At 39.1% G+C, this 19,392-nt stretch overlaps 1 protein-coding gene across 7 annotated transcripts in view; it reads left to right on the top strand.

Annotated features, from left to right (window-relative positions):
- Positions 1-19,392, top strand: part of GRM1 (glutamate metabotropic receptor 1) — a 296,943-nt gene continuing 277,551 nt past the window's right edge. For 3 of the 7 annotated variants that reach the window (XM_084889290.1, XM_084889284.1, XM_084889289.1), the window contains exons 1-2: positions 1-150; positions 1,546-2,580. In XM_084889290.1, coding sequence (XP_084745416.1) covers positions 1,881-2,580 — 700 coding nt within the window. In that variant the 5' untranslated portion in view covers positions 1-150; positions 1,546-1,880. Of the gene's footprint in view, positions 151-505; positions 948-967; positions 1,218-1,545; positions 2,581-19,392 lie in introns of those variants that run through there. The other 4 variants (XM_084889285.1, XM_084889288.1, XM_084889286.1 and 1 more) reach the window with 4 other exon arrangements.

Below are 19,392 nucleotides of genomic sequence, written 5' to 3'. Positions count from 1 at the left end.
TACAGCCCAGATCGCATCCTTGCGCCGTCTGGATTAGAGCTGAGGCGTCTGCTAACCGCGCGTGGCCGCGGTCCTCTGACCTGGGGACCATAGCGCTGTCTACCAGGACTCAGGTAGGACTCAAGCCCAGAATTCTCCAAGGCGACTCAGGTGAGCAGAAACCTCTCTCGGCGGTGAGAAACCCACCCCCCCAGTGGCAGACAGTTCCAATCTATGGGATTTTCCTCCTGGCCCCAGGGGCACCCTCGCTTATTTATTTATTTATTTTCGTCCCACATCCCAGTGCTGGGACCCGTGGATGCCTGGGTTGTCTTCCTCCTCTTGCCTGCCTCAGCCCCAATGCTCCTTTAGCTCCTTTCTTCTCCGACTCTCACCTTGAAAAAGGAAGCCGAGCAGGGACGAGAGAGGGAGCCAACTTCAGCCCCAGGAGCGGCTGGAATTTGGCGCCTCTGTTCACCCCCACCCCCTTGCCGCCCCCTCTCCCCCGCCAAGCGGCCAGGTTTGAATATGCTTGCAAGAGCACTGACGGCAGAAGGAAGAGAATGAGGACTGAAGGGTGGTGAAGAGGCGAGGGGAGGGGAGGGGAGGTGTGTGTGTGTGTGTGTGTGTGTGTGTGTGTGTGTGTGTGTGAAGAATGCAGTGGGGGTGGTGTTTGGAAGAGCGAAGTGGGAGCCGGGGGTGGTGGGCTGTCAGAGAATTGCAACTCGCTGATCCCTCCAGGCTCTGCGGGGGGAATGATTCTCTGGGCACCTGGACCGGGCGCTGTCCAGGGTTCTGAAGGCGGCGGGGCTGGGCTGCAACCCAGACAGCAACCTTGACGCTCTGTTCCCTTTCTAGCAAACTAAGCACAGCCAAAGGTCCCCATTTAGGCGAGTGCAGGGGCCCTTCCACCCCCATCGCAGGAAACAAGTTACCTTATGTGCACCCTTCCTCCCCGAACATCTACTGTAAGCCTGACTTCTGGGGCGGGGGGAGGGGACATACCAAACTCCGATGTGCCAGATTTCACCAGGCATTGCCTTAGTAACTGATAGGAATTTCCTCAAGCTGGCACATTGGTATTTACTACTTGGGTTATACGCCGAGTGTCTCTTCAATCCCTTAAGCTAAAGCGAAAGGTGCCTTCCTTGTTAGCGCTTCCACCTTCTTAATGAGAGAGTTTCCAAATTTCTTCTGTGAAAAAGTTGATCTTTTCAAATCCTGAAAGTTCGCTGAAGGTGAAAGATCTAGCTTCTCCTCCTCCCATTTCTCCTTTCCCCTACCCCCTTAAATCAGTAAGCACACTGGGTGTTTGAGGACCGGGAGCGACTTGTGGCTGGAGGAGGGGGCGGGTCGGCAGGGCTCTCTGATTCTCTCCGGATGGTGAGGGCACCCGGGGACCGGACGCATCACCTTCCGCTCGGACCAGAGCTGCCTCCCAAGAAGGTCCCTCCAGCCGGTATCGTGATGTGCTGAGATGGATTGAACTGGGCAACTCTTCGCATCCCTGACCCCTGAGTTTGACACGTGTGTTGACTGAGCTTGGATTTTCTTTCTTTCTTGTAGACAGACAGCTCTCAGCTCGCCGCTGGCTGCCACCGCGACGCCCACTGTCCCCTTGATCCGTTTACCTCGGTGCACCGGTGAAGAAAGGGCACTCGAATCCGCCTAGAAACGCCCCCTGGGAGCGGAGGTGGTCCTGGAGGACCAGGAGCGGGAGGCGGAGGGGAAGGAGGCTGCGGTGCAGGCGGCGAAAACGCTGGGAGAGCGGTGCTGGCGAGCAGGACCCAGCGGGCAGAGGCAGGCGTGGGGCGTCCCCCCGCGGTGCGCGCCCAGAGCCGGCGGCTGCGGGACCAGCGTGGGAGCGCGGCCGGCCGGCGGTGGACGGCGTCCTCGGCACCATGGTCCGGCTCCTGCTGGTTTTCTTCCCCGCGATCTTTTGGGAGATGTCCCTTCTGCCCAGGAGCCCTGGCAGGCAAATGCTGCTGGCGGGAGCCTCGTCTCAGCGTTCGGTGGCCAGAATGGACGGAGATGTCATCATCGGGGCCCTCTTCTCAGTCCACCACCAGCCTCCAGCCGAAAAGGTGCCGGAGAGGAAGTGCGGGGAGATCCGGGAGCAGTACGGCATCCAGAGGGTGGAGGCTATGTTCCACACCTTGGATAAGATCAACGCGGACCCAGTCCTCCTGCCCAACATCACGCTGGGCAGCGAGATCCGGGACTCCTGCTGGCACTCCTCCGTGGCTCTGGAGCAGAGCATTGAGTTCATCAGGGACTCCCTGATTTCCATTCGAGACGAGAAGGATGGACTCAACCGGTGCCTGCCGGATGGGCAGCCCCTCCCCCCAGGCAGGACTAAGAAGCCCATTGCGGGTGTAATCGGCCCGGGCTCCAGCTCTGTAGCCATCCAAGTGCAGAACCTGCTCCAGCTCTTCGACATCCCCCAGATCGCATACTCGGCCACGAGTATCGACCTGAGTGACAAAACTTTGTACAAATACTTCCTGAGAGTTGTCCCTTCTGACACTTTGCAGGCAAGGGCGATGCTTGACATAGTCAAGCGCTACAATTGGACCTATGTCTCTGCAGTCCACACGGAAGGTAGGCATTGCATTTGGGGAAAGAAAGGTGCTGAGAAAGCCAGGCTGTTGCATGATGTGTGCTTGGGCCCATAGTATCTTTCCTGTTTGCTCCCCCCACCCCCACCCCCAGCTCTGTGAGGAACAGACTCTGCCCTTCTCAGCACAGGCCCACGCAGGCATTGTCTTTAATGCCTATTCTGGTATAAATGCAGTGCAGGAGAACTGTGTCCCATGTGTTTCTAGGGATAGAAGGAGCATAAAAGATGCCCAACTCCCCCAGGGACAGTGTCCAACAGATTTTGGACTTACATGCTTGTTAGACCTCATTTTCTAAGTTTGTGTTTGGTGGACTTAGTTGCCCAAGGTGTCATCCCACTCTTAAGTGACTGGCTCTGGTTTCCCAGAATAATCCACCCAATATGAGAAATTACACAAAAAATTCACTGGCCCTTAAATTGGTACTGAAATCTTTATCTTGTCTTGAACAGCTGAAGGTGCTTCTTTGTCCTAATGTGCCCCTTCGTACCCCCACAAGACTTCCCTTGTGAATGCTGGATTTCTGCGGTCATCTCCCCCAGGATATCAGATACTTATATTTTAAATTCTGGGGTGCCTTAGATACAAAGGAAAAGTGAATAATTTAAATCACTTCTTTATTTTCTTCCCACTACATATGTTAAAATTGTCTATATGTCTTACGAGAAATAGTGACTGATGACCTCTTGAATTAGAGTTTTGATTTCTAGTCTTTTTCTTTTAAACAATGGCTGCTCCTTAAAGTTAGTCCAATTATAAATTACAACTAAAAGGATAATAGATATCAGGTTTAAAATTACTTTTTAAAAATAAAGGATTACCTGAGATCAAAACTCTGATATTTATACAATCCTACAGATATAAATTCTCATAGAACTTATTTATATAAAATTTACTTTACTCTCTTCATCTTAGCCTATATAAATTTTTGGATAAAATGAGACTTTTGAGTCATCGACTTTTAACTCCCTTGCTGGGTTTATGAAGAAAATGAGACTCTGGTTATACATTAATGTCTAGGATAATTTACATGTATATGCTAGCATCTGAAAAGAATCTTGAGCGTATTGCTGCATTTATATTCCTGTATATAAAATTATTAGGAGAAAGGCCATTGGCATGACTTCATATTCTTTTAACAGTCACACAATATGCAGTTACCAGAGTGAAGTTTGGTGACAGAAATTAAAAATCATTCTTACTGAAGTGGTTATATGGTTTTTGTTAATGGAAACAAATGCTTTACTCTATTAAGGGAGCAGAATTTTTATGACAAACATTAAAAATAATGTAGAATTAATTATACATTATAATTTTAGACTTTGCTTTTGAAAAACAACTTTCTGCTGAAATATTGTGACTTTTAACAACGGGCTCATGAATCTGAATCTTAATTTTTAATAGTGAATTGCATACCTCTTTATTAACAAAAATCTTATTTTGTTGACATGCAAATTTAAGTTAAAATGTCAGCCCCTTACATTTTAATGTTCAATGTTCATTTCTTACATTTTAATGTTTAATATAGTTTCCTCTAGTCCTCAGATGAAACATCTTGAAAGCACAGATTAAACATTGTTAATTATCAGCATTAGAGAGATCTCTAAGGGGATGACAAAATCTAGAGTGAATGTGGTTTAATTAAATATTTAATAATTTTCCCTCCATTGAATTAGGTAATTGACTATAGATATTAGAAGTGTAAATTCCTCCTTCAAGAAAAAGTAATATATCCTCATCTTGATACAGTAGTAGTTTTATTTTCCATATTTTATTATAAGTTTATTTTTGGGGGGTGGTGAGATGTTGAGAAAAGACACCCCCCCCTTTCTTCAATCTGTTTTCCAGTTGCATCAATTTACTAAAAATAATTGCTAATACTGGGCTGCTTTCTGACATCTAGAATTACGTTTTTGAAAAATTAATTGGACGTGTGTTTGCCAATTCTATTGAGGAAGGGCTCATATTAAAATGTTACCCTTGTGTTAGTTGGACTTTGTTTCTTTTCTGCCTTCTGACTGGTGTTGCGTGGGAGAGATAATGTCTCCTTACTATTACAGTTGATTCCAGACTAGACTGTGTTCATAGAACACAGAGTTCACTTTGGTGTCTTTTATTACCAAGAGATTATGCCATTTGCCTTGCCTTTTATATATGATATCTTATTTTCTCAAAGAGAATTTATTTCTCTTCTTATTAGACTTAATATCTGTGGAAACAAAATTGCTTTTATTTTCTTCTATCAGCAAAGAAGAACTATCACAGCCTCCTTTATATAAGTTCCAACTGTAAATTTGCTTTTCCTGAGGTTCTGCCCTTCTGCTTCTACTGGCCTGTAGGCAGTTTTTTGCATCATTTAGTAATTTTTCTGCCTTCAGACTGATGGGGTCACCTACTGGTGATAGTTCCCTGTCATAAAACAGCTAAGACCACATATCAGTGTTGCTTCTGCCATCTGTGCACTATTTAGGAAGGCGGTCAGTTTGTCGGGTTATTAGCAATTTGGATCTTAGAAATTCTGGAACCTCCGGTGACCTTCACCTCTCCTTTCCAAATTAGCTATTCTCTAGTCAATTTACCATCACGATTTCTCCTATTAGAAGTTAGCCTACAACAGTTAATATCAAAATAACTAAGTGACTAAACTGGTATACTTCATTTCTATGGTTAATTTTGATAGACTTTAAAATCATAGGTGGAACACCCTATTCTTTGAATGTTCCAATTTTTTAATATTCCTGTGTTAGTTCATTTTATGTCAACAGAGAGCTTAGAGATATTTTCTGGTTTTGATTTTTAACCAGCTAGAATTCAGTTGTTATATTTTTGCATACTTTTAAAATCTTCTGTAATGTCCTGATGCTACACTTGTTTGTCTTCTGGTCATGACAACTGTCAGTTTACCTGACATAAAACTTACCTGCAATAAGGTCTCCAGAAATTTTGGGGGACTGGTTCCTGAGGGGAATATTGAAATATGATCTGCCAAATGGTGGGGGCTCTGAAGCAATAGAATTTTATCCACAAATAAAAATTGAATGCACTTTGGAGGAAGTGAATTCTTACTGAAATTTATAAGGAGATACATTAGGTAAGGACTGGAAAAGTAATTTTAAAAAGGTAATTATTATAGAATTCTGGGTACTGAGTTATTAAAGTGATTGAGAAGGTGTTCCAAAGGAATACTTTATGTGAGAATTTGTTGTGGAAAGAGTTAGGGACAAAAAGGGGCCAAGATTTAAAATTTTGGAGGATGAAGAGGATTTTGGTGCAATTAATAGATTTGTGATAAGTAGGTTTCCAAACCATGGTCTGTTAGGTTTAAACAATATGGACTTAAATTTGACATGTTAAATATGATATGAACATTAACTAAGAGCACATACATTAAGAACCAGTGATAGTTGTGAGATTTTCTATTTGTAATTTAAAAAAAAAAGTGTTCACATCCAAGTAAGCCTTATTTACCCACTACCTTGATTCTTCAGCTGACTTACCAAGGAACTTGTGAGTTGGCCTCTTTAAACTCTGACTTTTTACATTTTAAACATTTTATAAGGTGGTTTTTGAAAACTATATTGTATCATTTCTAACATCTTTTAAAGAAATTGCTTAATTTAATAGCTAATTTTCTTGAATATACCAAATAATCAGTATGAATATCAAATGTTACATGTGCTGGGATACAGTGGTAATCTTGAAGCCAGTTGAAACCAATGGCCCCATATTGACATACTTTTGAGATTTTTATATTTATTTTTGTCTTACATTGGCTGGGTTGATTAAATTCATTTTCTAAATGATATAATCAGTATTTAGTGAAGAGCTACTGTGTACAAAGGATTAAGGTGAAATGCAAAGATGAGAAAGAATACACCTTTATTATTTTGAGAAAGCATAAACTTTTCTTAATTTTTCTGCCCAACTATCAATCACTCAGTGACTTCATTTGCCTTGGAACAAATATTATAAAGAGCTGCCCTAGACCATCCAGGGTGGCTCAGTAGTTGCATGTCAACCTATAAATCAAGAGGTCACAGTGCAATTCCAGGTCAGGGCACATGTCTGGGTTTCGGGCTCTATCCCCAGTGTGGGGCGTGCAGGAGGCAGCTAATCAATGTTTCTCTTTCATCATTGATATTTCTATCATTAATGTTTCTGTCTCTCTCTCTCCCTCTCCCTACCTCTCTGAAATAAATAGCTAGCCTGCCTAGGATAGATGGTGGTGGCAGCTTCTACTTCATGTTCCTATTATGTAGCTTGCCAGTTGCCATTCTTCAGTTGCTATTCCTCTCTAAGCACTAAATTTTTTCTCTTAGTGATCTTTGGAGCTAATATACAATGACTGTTTTATGGCTTTTTAATAACTTTCTGGACAGTGGCTATGTTGGTGTCATCTTAAAGAGATTTTTCAGGAGCCATATTTCCAGATTGCCCATTAGTATGACCTCAGAGGGCTGGGAAACCATAGGCAAGGACAGGATAGTTTAGCAAGTACCTTGGAACCATTGAAGAAACAACTCATAGTGCATACTGTTCTGATATTAGATTGGAATCAATATCTCAGTAGGAGATGTCAGTTTTCAGAGACGCTATGGTTGAAAACCAGAGTTAAGCTAAAACATGAAACCTTGTCAAAATGACGTGCTGTCTTATCCATCAAAGAGCTACCGTTAGAGTTTGAATTTATGTGGAAGTATTTATATAGAAGTATTTATGTGTGCAGGTTCCACTTATTTTTTACACCAAATTGTTCTTGATGAATGTCCACAGCATTTTAAATCTTAATTTATATAAAAATTATCATTTTAATTTTTTTCAGTCTCCGGGGAACTTTTGTTTTCATAAACTTAAGGCATTGTGGTACCAAGTATAGCAAAGAGAAATTAGTGGTTCAAGCAGAAACTTGGTGATCAGAGATTCTCATTTTTCAATTTTAAGATTATCTATTTTAGTCATTTAATGGCCAACAAATTGTAGATTCAGCACAATTATCTAAAGCATGGATGTGGAATATGCAGCCTGAGAGCCATATAAGGCCTATGAAATAATTTGGTCTGGCCCTGCTGAGACATTAGGGATTAATTAATTAAATGTTTGACAAATACAGCAGGCTAATTTTTAAGTTGATAATTTTGTATGGCCTCAGAATGATGTTATAAATATCGAAATTGCTCTTGGCAAAAAAAAGGATTCTCCACCTCTGCTCTAAAGGATTCAGAAAACAACCTTAACTGTCAATTGAATCACAAGATTTAGGGGAGCAGTTATTTATCACTAAGTAATTTATTTTGCTTTCTAACAAACACATGACCATTTATTCATTGATAAATACATGTGTCTATTGTGTTTCAGACACTGATCTTGGTGCTAGGAACACTTAAATGAAAAGAATAACAACTACTATTATTAGTAGTACTTTTATTATTATTATCCTCAAGGGTCCCATAATCTGTTGAAAGAGACATAGAATTATATAGGCAGTTATAGGCTCCTGGGTTACAAAAAAGCACATCTAGACACTTTAAAAAAAGAAATTCACAAAAAAGAAAACCAACCTATGGGAAATACTGTATGATCATCTGAATTTTATTTGTAAAATGTGAATGGTAATTGTTGTCATATGATTACCGAACAGTAGTATTTCAGAGAACAAGGAAATGGTATGTATGACTACCTGTCATCTGTTGTTATTAAACTGTCACCTAATAGATGGATTCTTAAGGGCTACTAGCCCTTCTTAACTGATGAATATTGAGCAGATGCATGAGATTTGTTAATCAGGTCTAGGTTTTTTTTACCCTAAAACCTAGTAACATAAGATAAAAATGAAATCATGGCTAAAATAAAAGTGCAGCAATTGCCATAGCTTTTAGAAAGCTTTCTCATGTTACAAGTGAGAAAACAAAGGTCCAGAGAAATGTAAGTGACTTGCCCAAGGCCATAAAATGAGTTAATATGTTAGTATCAAAGGCAGGACTAATACAGCTTCCTGTTAGATACTTTGTTAAATCAAAGTTTATTTGTTTGTTTTTAAATCACAAGATCCACCCTCAGGCATTCCTGTCTCCTATGAGGGTTTATCATCCATCCCAGTTACATTCTTCCCAATTTTGCCGCTGTCATTCAGCAGCTTCCAGGAGACTCTCCTGTCATCGAAAATGCATTCTTATTGCTGATAATAGTCCTTTTAGTGTCAACTCTTGCCATACATTTGGATGATTGTAACATTCATGTGTGTGACCTGATACCTATCCTCATAGTTTGTTCAATTCAACTGTGTCCTTTGTCTCCTCTTCAGCAACCTACCCACTCTGACCATAGTCTGGCATCTTGACAACGTCAAAACCTGTTCCATCTCTGAACTCATAGACACCAGAAAGCTCCTGAACAATAACCTCCTCTTCCCTTCCACCTCTCTTGCTCCCAACTTACCTGCTCTCCACATTTCCTTGGAAAGTATGGGATCAAGCCATTTTCTTACTTGACTTATTTTCTCCTGTGGATCTAAGTGACTCTGCCCCCATATTTGTGTTTGTTACCAAGTTGTGATAAAACTCCTTTTGCAGTGGAGTGCTTCTCCTTTTTCCATGTCCTGCTTGGAAAGGGAGAAGGACAGGTTCCTGAGTGGAGGAGCTGGGGATTAAGAAATGAAAGAAAGAGATAAGAGGCAGAAACAGATCCAAACGCTGGGTACTGGGTGGAGGCTGTCACTCTGATAGAGGGATAGCTAACCCCCACCACAGACAACACAGCACATTTATCCATTTCCAGAGGGGGGTTTAAGGTCAAAGAAGTTTTGGGTGTGCCCAGGTCCTATTCATTCCCTCATTCCTGGATTTAGCATATCAAGACCTGGCTAAGTCAAGGTCCTATTCATTCCTCATTCCAAGCACAAGGATAAAGATAAGAAATCAGTACTGATAACAATCTCCGACATTTTGGGAGGTTGTTTCTGGGAAACAGCCTAGCCAGTCGCCTCGGGCTCAGCTGACATTAATTTAAAGGTCATCCATTGCATTCCCAAGGGGCCCTCTACATCCTTTTTCAAAGAAAATGAACTTCCAACTTAAAATGGCTAGTCTACATCAAGGAGGAGATTTTAAGTTTGCCATTTTTTCTCAGCCCTTTCAGTGCAGAAAAATAAGGAACAGAAGGGAACGCTATTTTTTTTTTTTTTTTAATGAAAGTGGAAAGGATTTCATGCTTGTGAGGGCTGTGGTCAAGAGTGGCAGATCGCATTTGCTCAGACAGTTCTGTGGCATCTTTTCTAAAACCAGGGGTGCTGGGTAGTGGATAAGGATAAAACATTAGGAAAGAATGTCTGAAGTTGAATTTCAGGGATCAAGGATAATATTGACCCAGAGGGTTAGTGAAATTAGTCATGCTAAACTTAATCCCTAAATTTATTCTAAAGATGAGATGAAAGTGAACTGTGTATAAAATAATACTATTATCATTGTCAAGCTAATATAATCTTAATTAAGATTTCCTTAGTCTAGGTGAGTCTGTGTGCAATAAATAGAGAAATTTTCTGGGTAAAGGTGTGCAGATATAAAGAGAAGATGTATATCTTGCATATTTGCTCATTTGAAAAGCACATTTGGATTCACATTCTCTCCTTTCATAACAATTGCATACACAGCATGTGATGCTAAGTGAAAGCCCTTTGGTTGGGCAGCTCCCTCTAGAGTTATTGCTGAACACTCTGAGGCGTTTCCTCTATTCTTTATGGCGTTCTGACACATTTTTAATTTATGTTATAGAGAGTACAACAACAACAGAAAGATCAATAAACAAATTGCTGACAGTATGTTCAAAATGAGAAACTGTTTACAATAGAATTTAAAGAGTAACATAGGATAAAACAGTGGAAACAATTTACCATAAACCCTTATTCCTTAATAAATATGCTATTATAGCTTCACCCTGTGGTCAACAGGTATTACTTTGTTGATAAAAAAGAAGGAATGTTCCGATTTCTATCTTAATTGAACAAATTAGTGAGCACCTGCTCAGAGATCAGATAAACTATAATCCCTCTATCAAGAAGTTCACTGTATAATGATAATGAGTCAGTTTGATAAGTATTACCATAGGAATAGGTATGACCTAGAGAGGTAACAGAGAGAAATGTGACCAGATCTCTCTGGCACAAGAAAAGAAGTGATGAAAATTCATAGAAGCCTCTGAAAGGTGACATTTGAGGTTCACGCCATTAGAGGAATAAGAGGAGGGCACAGAGGAATGCATGTGAGTAAAAGTGCTGACATTGAAAACAACAACAAAAAAAATTCTTAAGGAACTCGAAACACATCACTAATTATGAAATGTATATTCAGAGACAAGAAGTGGGGAAGAGTCAAGCTGTAAAGGGAGGAGGCCTAGGTCACTAAGGGCAATCTTGTCAAGCTAAGAAATTTAGATTCTATTTTATAAGCATTGTGATCCAGTGAAAAGTTTTAAACAGTGGAGAAATGTGATAGGTTTACATTTTGGAAATGGGACTTGGAAAACTTTGGAGAAGACAGGTTAAGAAAAGGAATCAGTTTGGAAGCCAAGACACAAGGTGGCAGTCCATTGATGGTTGTTGGAGCAGTGGAGAGAAGGCCAATTTAATATTCAATTTACTCAAGAGAGGATGAAAGCTTTATTAAAGGGAGAGTCAATGGGAATGAAAAGGAGAGAATGGATTTGACAGTCATTTTGTAAGGAGATTAGGATTTAGTGATTGATTGGTTATATGAATCAAGAAGAAAGTGAAGTCAAGAATGAGTCTCAGGTTTCCATTTTACAGAACAAAATAGGGAAGACAAGAGGAAGCACTTACTTGGGAAACATGAATTTTAGAAAGGTTAATTTGAGGTACTTGTAGGTCAAAGATCCCATAGGTCAAAGATCTAGAAAGAAAGGTCAGTTTGAGATTTATCAGCAAATAGTTAAGGTTAAAACCTTAAGAATGGATAAATTGCCAAGAGAGAACAGACAGCATGGAAAGAAAGGGCCATGCTTGAATAGGAGAAGGCTTTCTGTTGGGTAGTGATGAGTTTGGCAAGAGAAGAAAAGAGGTTTGAAAATAACGTTTGGTAGCCTTTGTTTTCTCAATTATTCAGTGAGGGGGATGGAAAGGGAAAGGGAAACGGTCAAACTCAAATAGAGCAAATTTTCAGAGGGCCCAACTGAGATTGGAAACCATGTATTACTACTAGTGTCAATTCATATTATTTTGATATTCTCTCCAGTGGTGTAGATCTCTAACACAAATTTGGATTCTTAGCTTTCATGGCAGTTCATTGACTTGGCTACCTGCTGGCTCAAACACCAGGATCTTTCTTTAGTTAATTACATAGGATACCAGGTGTTCACCAGACACTATAACCTAGAATGATCCTTTGTCCAGCTTTTTTCACAAGGCCTGATGAAGGAATTGATATTTAAGAAGAGATCATTATCAACCAGTTAGCATAACATTAAATTTCCATAATACTACTACATACCTAACTTTTTTTTTTTTTTTACTATTTTTGAAAAATTGCCTTTTCTAAGTTTTGTCATAATAATAATAAAATAAATAAATGTTTAATAATTTTCAGGAGATTATTTGTAGGCTCTCCTAGAACACTGGTTTTCAAACTTCAGTATGCATACCGATTACCTGGAGAGCTGGTTAGGTTCTCAGGTGGTATGCATGCTCCTGGTCCACAATAAGAGCAGAACCTCTGCAAGCCCCTTTTGATAACTTACCTTTTATGATGGTGCATTGCACATGCTTTCTCACACATTTATGAATTATTTCCTTCAGAGTCATTTTATCTGTCTCAAGGCAATGTTCTATGATCCTGAAATAGGCACAGAATGGCTTCTAAAATGTGCATATTTAGAAAATTATAATAAAGGTGTTTATTCACTTATTACATTTAATGACTTTTAAAGATATGCATTAACTAGCCCAAATAATTACTGAATGTGGTAACATTGTAGTTAATAAAACTTCTGATGACATGTATGCCTTCTTCTAGAATACTCTGCTCCAGTAGAATTTCTCCCCTAAAGAGTGGGATCTTTGTTTTGTTTTGTTCAGTGATGTATCCTGAGCAGTTAGAAGAGTGCCTTGTACATAGTAGACATTCAATAATTATCTGTTTAATTGATGTAAGTAAGGAAGGCTTGGCTTCAATTTCTTTTTTTCTGCCTTAGTAAGGAGTTTGATGATTTAAGAGCTTGTAAGCTTCATATCGATTCTTATTGCCTAGCACTATAAATGTAAATGAAGCAAGATAGTAGACTAATTATTCAATTTCCAAGAGCTAACAACCTTGGAAGTCTTTTTTTTTTTTTTAAACTAAATCTTTCATAAATAATTTTTCTTTTTATTTGCTTCTTTTTTGTAGTAGTAGAATAAAGCAAAGAAAATATCTAATTTCATGTTTCATGGGTAGACTCACTCCTCTTAATATCCCTTTTAGTCTTTTATCTTTCTAATAACTGATGAAAAACCACTATATTTATAGTCAATTAAACTCTCAGGCTGTTATATTTCTTCATTTTCTCCCTTTTTATAAATATTAAATTTTAGTGCCCAGGTGAAGTGGGAAGTGTACCAAGTGAGAAAACCTGAGTTTCATCTCACTTTCCTCCATCAGATACCACTGTGACTCCAGACAAGTCACTGAACCACTGTAAGTCCATCTCATCTACAAAAGGTCTGCCATGTCCTCCTCCCAGACCTCCATAATGAACCGATATGGAACTGCTAGTGGCAATATTATATTCTACTATAACATATTATTTTCTCATTTTGATTATTAATAACTGCCTCCCAGACTCTGCTTTCCCCAGAAAGTTATAGGAAAGCTCCCCCCTTTTTTTTTTGTCTGTCAAAATTTCATTAATCTCTCCATTTCCATTTCCATACTAATGCAAACATTTCATGATTAGAAGTATACTGGTGAATGTATTGCAATGTTTTGCAGCTAGAGTTGCAGCCTCTGTGGACATGTGGCCCGCCTCTCAGTGAAGCAAAAGGCATATTACAAGCTGGTTTCTCAGCTGTGAAATGCCACTACTTAGGTCACATGCTTCAGATAAAAAAATTGCCAGGAGCAACGCCTTCTCCTTGGCACAGAGACGTGCCACCTGTCACCCAAAGCTGCCGTCCCCTCTGGCATGCGTCGAGCACGGATAGCTTTGATTCACTTCTGTATATGGGGAGGTTGTGTTCTCTGCCTTTTGCAGCATATTTCTCTGTAGTTTTTATCTAATGTAGAATTCATTCTGGAACTCATTGAATGGGGAATTATCACCCATACTTATTGGGGTCAAATCTTAATCTGTAAGAATAGTTGTAACCTTGGGGATAGCACTTGAATAAAAATGTGAATTGTATAACATGTGTAGATAGAAGATGACAGGCATATTTCCACTTGACACCTAGCCATGAAACCACCCTTGGTGACATGACAAGATCACAACTTATATCAGTCTTTAATAGCATCCAAGGATTCTTGAAAATCAGCCTTAGAGAGGACACATTCTGGACCCACTATAGAACGCATCATAAACTTTAAAAATATATAAATATATATTTTACTGATTTTTTTGCAGAGAGGAAGGGAGAGGGAGAGAGAGTTAGAAACATTGATGAGAGAGAAACATCTATCAGCTGCTTTCTGCACACCCCCTACTAAGGATGTGCCCACAACCAAGGTACATGCCTTTTGACTGGAATTGAACCTGGGACCCTTGAGTCTGCAGGCCAATGCTCTATCAACTGAGCCAAATGCATTAGGGCTGCATCATAAACTTTTAAGACATACAAAACAAGAAACAATTCATATCTTCACAGGCAGGTAAAACATCCCATATAGTTTGTACCTTATTTTAGATTTCTCCCATATATGTAGGGTCTGACAGGGTGTTATGCACCAAGTAAATGCTTGATCAATATATGTTGAATGAGTAGCAATTCATGGATCCATGGAAAGGTAATCTAATAGGCATTTGGGCTGATGATGATATTGGAATCCTTTGGCTTTCTATTTCTCTAAGAAGGAAAATTCAAAAACTGCCTTTATGAAAAGATATAGATTTTTTTCTGCCACAATAATGCCATCTCAGCACAAGTGTTATATTTAAGAGCTCATAATAGGTTTTCTGTTGTATTTTTGAGTGACTCAAGAAAAACTATATTAAAATGCATATTTTCAAAAAATTTAAAATATTATTCTTATCTTTTCATCTGTTCTTGTTTTTGGTTGAATTGTGTTCTACCCAAAAAGTATGAATCTTAATTCCAGTACCTTCAAATGTAAGCTTAATTGGAGATCGTGTCTTTGCAAAGTGATCAAATTAAAATGAGGTCATTAGTGTGCGACCTAATCCAATGTGACTGATGTTATTATAAAATGAGGAAAGTTGGATATACAGACATGCAAACAAGGGAAACACCATGTGAAGTTAAAAGTAAAGATTGGATGAACCATCTTTAAACCAAGAATGCCAAAGGTTGCCAGAAAGGCTCTGGAAGCTAAGAGAGAAGCATGGAACAGACTCATAGCCTGAAGAAGTAATCAACCTTGTTGACATCTTGATCTTGGACTTCTAGCCTATAGAACTCTAGAACAATAAATTTATGTCATTTGTACTTTGTTACAGTGGCCCTACAAAATGCATACATTTCTTAGGTTATTGTATTGCTGAGAAAAACCAGTCTTTATGACCCAACTGATCCTCAGTTTCATAACCTTTAACCTCTTCCCTGTCTGACCCACCATTTTGTACTAAAAAATGGTAAAATAATATAGACATCTGTTGTAATTATTATTGAAAAATAATAACAATGATAGCAGCACCTTTGATTGAGCTTTAATTGTTTGCCAGGTACTGTGGTTAGTGTTTCATGTATACTACTTCATCTTATCCTTCCAATAACTCTATAAGGTAGGTTATGGCAGTCTGGAAAGTTTAAAATTTCTTTCTGAGTCACACCAGTAAAAAATGGTAGACAGAGGGTCAGGATGAATCTGTCTCATTCCAAAGCCCAAATGGCTGGCCACTACATAGTCTGCATACAGAGGCACTACCATACTCATGACCAGGCTTATGAAGGAGGCTAGATATTGTCAGAATTTGAATGCCTATTTAAATGTGTATGGGAAATGTAATCAGGGCAAAGACCAAATTAGCATGAGTCAGTGTTTTGTGCTGGTCTCAGCCCATCAACAACCAAAACTGTGGCTGGACCAGCCTTTGTGGTAAGTATGATTTCAAGAAGCCCTTCAGCAATAACCATTATAAATCTTTTGAAAAAATACAGTTTTATAATTTAGAAAACCTGGATATCACAGAACGTAATAGTGAGAGAGAGAGATAAAGAGAGTGAGAGAGTGCCTAGGATTCTGAGTGCAGGACTAGTGTTTTGGTTCATTCATTATTGGTAAATTTAAAACACAAGAGCCAGAATTTTAAATGAAGGAAGAGAAAAATTCAAGCACCTCAAATGGCCAGCTATTGAAATCAATTACAATGATCTCTAAAACAAGGGAGGCTCAGTGGGGGAGGCAGCCTGTTTCTTTGTGTAGTCCAGGGGCTGCCCTGTGTTTATTGGAGATAGCCATCTTTGAAGTGGATGCCTTTTTGAAATAGATGCCTTGGGCAATCAAAGCTTAAGCCAGATATTTGTATTACAAAAAAGAAAGAAAAAAAAAATCTCTCAGGCTTTACACTGAAGTTAGACACTATCTTAAAAAAATAAAAATCAGGTCTTGCCCTAGCTGGTTTGGCTTTGCAGACACAGCATTGGCCTGTGAATTAAAGGGTCCCTGGATCGATTCTGGTCAAGGGCATATGCTGAGGTTGCAGGCTTATTCCCCAGTAGGGTAAGGTGACCAGATGTCCCGCTTTTGGCGGGACAGTCCCAATTTTTAACAATTTGTCCCGCGTCCTGCGTCGTTTTAAAACAGTCCCGATTTTTGGAAAGAAATTTTTTTTTCTGTGGAAAGGTAGTACCTTTGGAAAGCATAAAGCTCTTTACAGTTATTATCTTAAGGTTTTCAGATAAGCATTTATAGTGGGCATGGTAGATTGGCTGGAAAGGAAGAACTAATCCTGTACAGGCCAGTTGGAGGACATCAAGGTTATTCCTAGTTCATGATTTTTATTTGGTTTCAGCTATAATATAGCATGTGTTTCCTGAAGGTCCCTGCTGGTTGTCTTTAATCATCATCATTATTGTTCCCTAAGCACCCTTATATAATCTTGATTTATAGAAAGTAATGACTTCTATTCTCTAAAGGTTGAAATCTGAAATGGACAACACCAGGAAGGCAATAGTGGCTGCACAGGTCTGGGATTTGAGTCATGTCCATAAGGTCATGAAGCTGAAAATAGAACCTTGTGCTGGTTATAACTTTCTTGAGGGCAGAATCATTTTTATCATTTTTGTGATTCTTATAGTATCTATTACAACTCTTTTCACTCAGATTGCAAATGTTAGTTGACATAAATTCACATTTGTAAAGTAGGAATTGTTTATCAGAATTGTGAGGCTGTGAGGAAAAATATTCTTTGTCTTAGGAAGTTAAAGATTTGAGAGTTTTTTTTTGTTTTTTTTGTTTTGTTTTGTTTTTTTTGTACCCAAATTTTCTTAAACATATTTACAATATATGTTACATTCCTTTCCTTAACTATTTTCTGGGTTATAAACTCTGCTATATCTTAAGTTTTCACTTTTTGCATAGTGCAATGGTTTTCACTTATGGTTGAACATTATAATCACCTGGAAGCTTAAAAACCTACAGGTGCCCAACTTTACCTGCAGAGGTTCTTTCTTTCTTTTTCTTTTCTTTTTAAAATTTAGATATATTTTTATTGGTTTCAGAGAGGAAGAGAGAGGGAGAGAGAGAAACATCAATGATGAGAGAGAATCATTGATCGGCTGCCTCCTGTATTCTCCCTAATGGGGACTGAACCTACAATCTGGGCATGGGCATGTGCCCTGACCAGGAATTGAAACGCGAACTCCCGGTTCATAGGTTGATGCTCAACCATTGAACCACACTGGCAGGGCTGCAGAGGTTCTTTCTAATGGAGCCTGGAGAGCCCTGAATATGTAAAGGATGAACTTGTTCTGGCATCACCCAGTATCTCCTGTTCCATCTTTCTTCCAACTCTAGTCATGGATCTTCTTGCCGTCCATAAGCACTGGAAGGGCGTCCCCCCTTTGGAAGCTTTAGTGTTGTTTCCTCTGGCTGGAATCCACTTCCTTTATATCTACAGGTGACTGGCTGTGTATTTTCACTCAGGTTTCATTTAGTTCAAATGTCATTTCCTCAAGAAAGCCTTCTCTATCCAACTTAACACCGTTCTCCTCTTACTTTCTGTCCTATCCTATTGCTTCATGTGTTGGACTTTTTGCCATTTATGACTATTGGAAATTATCTCATTTATGCAATTTTTACATAATTTTAGTCTCACCTTCTAACAGGACACTGTTGTATTCCCAGAGCCTTGAACAGTGCCTGGCACCCAAAAGTCTTGCAATAAATATGTTTTTTGAATGAATAAGCCCAAGGGCTTAGGTTTTACAATGGGAATGACAAATATATGTGTAGGCATTGCTAATTGACTGTGGCATCTTTTCTCCTGGGTTAAATAGCATAGTTCTTCTCAACATGGTTCTCAATCATCTACTGTTATCTTCAAGATAAAGCCTACTTTATGTCCCTGGTTTAAAAATAATTTTTTTGTACATAGCTTTTTTATTTGAGGAAATTTTGGCTCAACTAGTAACCGATTTCTACTTGTCCATTCAGTCTTTTATTCATCTATTCCAAAATATTCGTTAAAATTTTAGAATACAAAAAGCAAGATTCAGATTTTGCCCAACATGTCTCCAACGCTTGGATCTTTTTTGTATACTTGGTTATAATACATTTTTCAATTATACATTGCTGAAATTAATTCAATAGGGGCCTCAAAATAGATACAGAAGAACTTTGTATAAGGCTGTATATGACAAATGCAAGAAGAATGGCTATAGTGTAGATTCTGTGGTAGAATTAGAGGCTGAAGGGATTTCAGATCATCCACACAATAGCCTAATTTTGCAGATGAGGAATTGAAGCTCAGAGAGGGTAATAGTCTATTTTCCATGAATGCTTGTAGGAGGAATAGAGGACAGACAGAGTGAGTGGTCAAGGTCAAGGTCAAGTGATTACTTTGTGGTGTAGCGGATATCAAAACTCAGCTTTCAGTCCAGAGCTCTTTTGTTCCCAAATATATGTGCTTAATACCACCTGGAGATGTTATCAAACATGCTGGGGATGGTATTCTGGGACTTGAATTTTACCATCCCTCTTCCCTAGGTAATTATGTTACATAGCCAAATTTGGGGACCATCGTGTATACCATATCACTAATACACAAATTTGTTTCACCCATAACTGCATGCATAAAGTATGGAAAGTACCATTTATAGGAATTTCCAAAAAAAAATTTCTTCTAATATTTGCTTAGCTTCACATTATCAGTCTTTGAGCTAAATTTCAATAAGCTAAAGACTTGCTTCTGACATTTAATTAAATTCAAAAGCAATTGAGTGTAAGGAATATAAAAGTGAGTAAGATGTCCTTCTTAATATAAACTCTTTAAAATTCCACTTAAACAGAGAGAAATAAATCAAAGAATCTCTGTTTTCCCTTTAATTTTAGTGTCATAATAGTCTTCTTCCTGACCTACTATGACAAGGAAGATGGGTGTGTAGTAGGTGTGGAAGGCAAGTGAGAGGCAGGGGTGA

This window comes from Pipistrellus hanaki (genome assembly GCF_964339955.1).
Source record: "Pipistrellus hanaki genome assembly, chromosome: 7".
NCBI lineage: Eukaryota > Metazoa > Chordata > Mammalia > Chiroptera > Vespertilionidae > Pipistrellus > Pipistrellus hanaki.
This window is presented reverse-complemented; position numbering and strand designations above follow the sequence as displayed.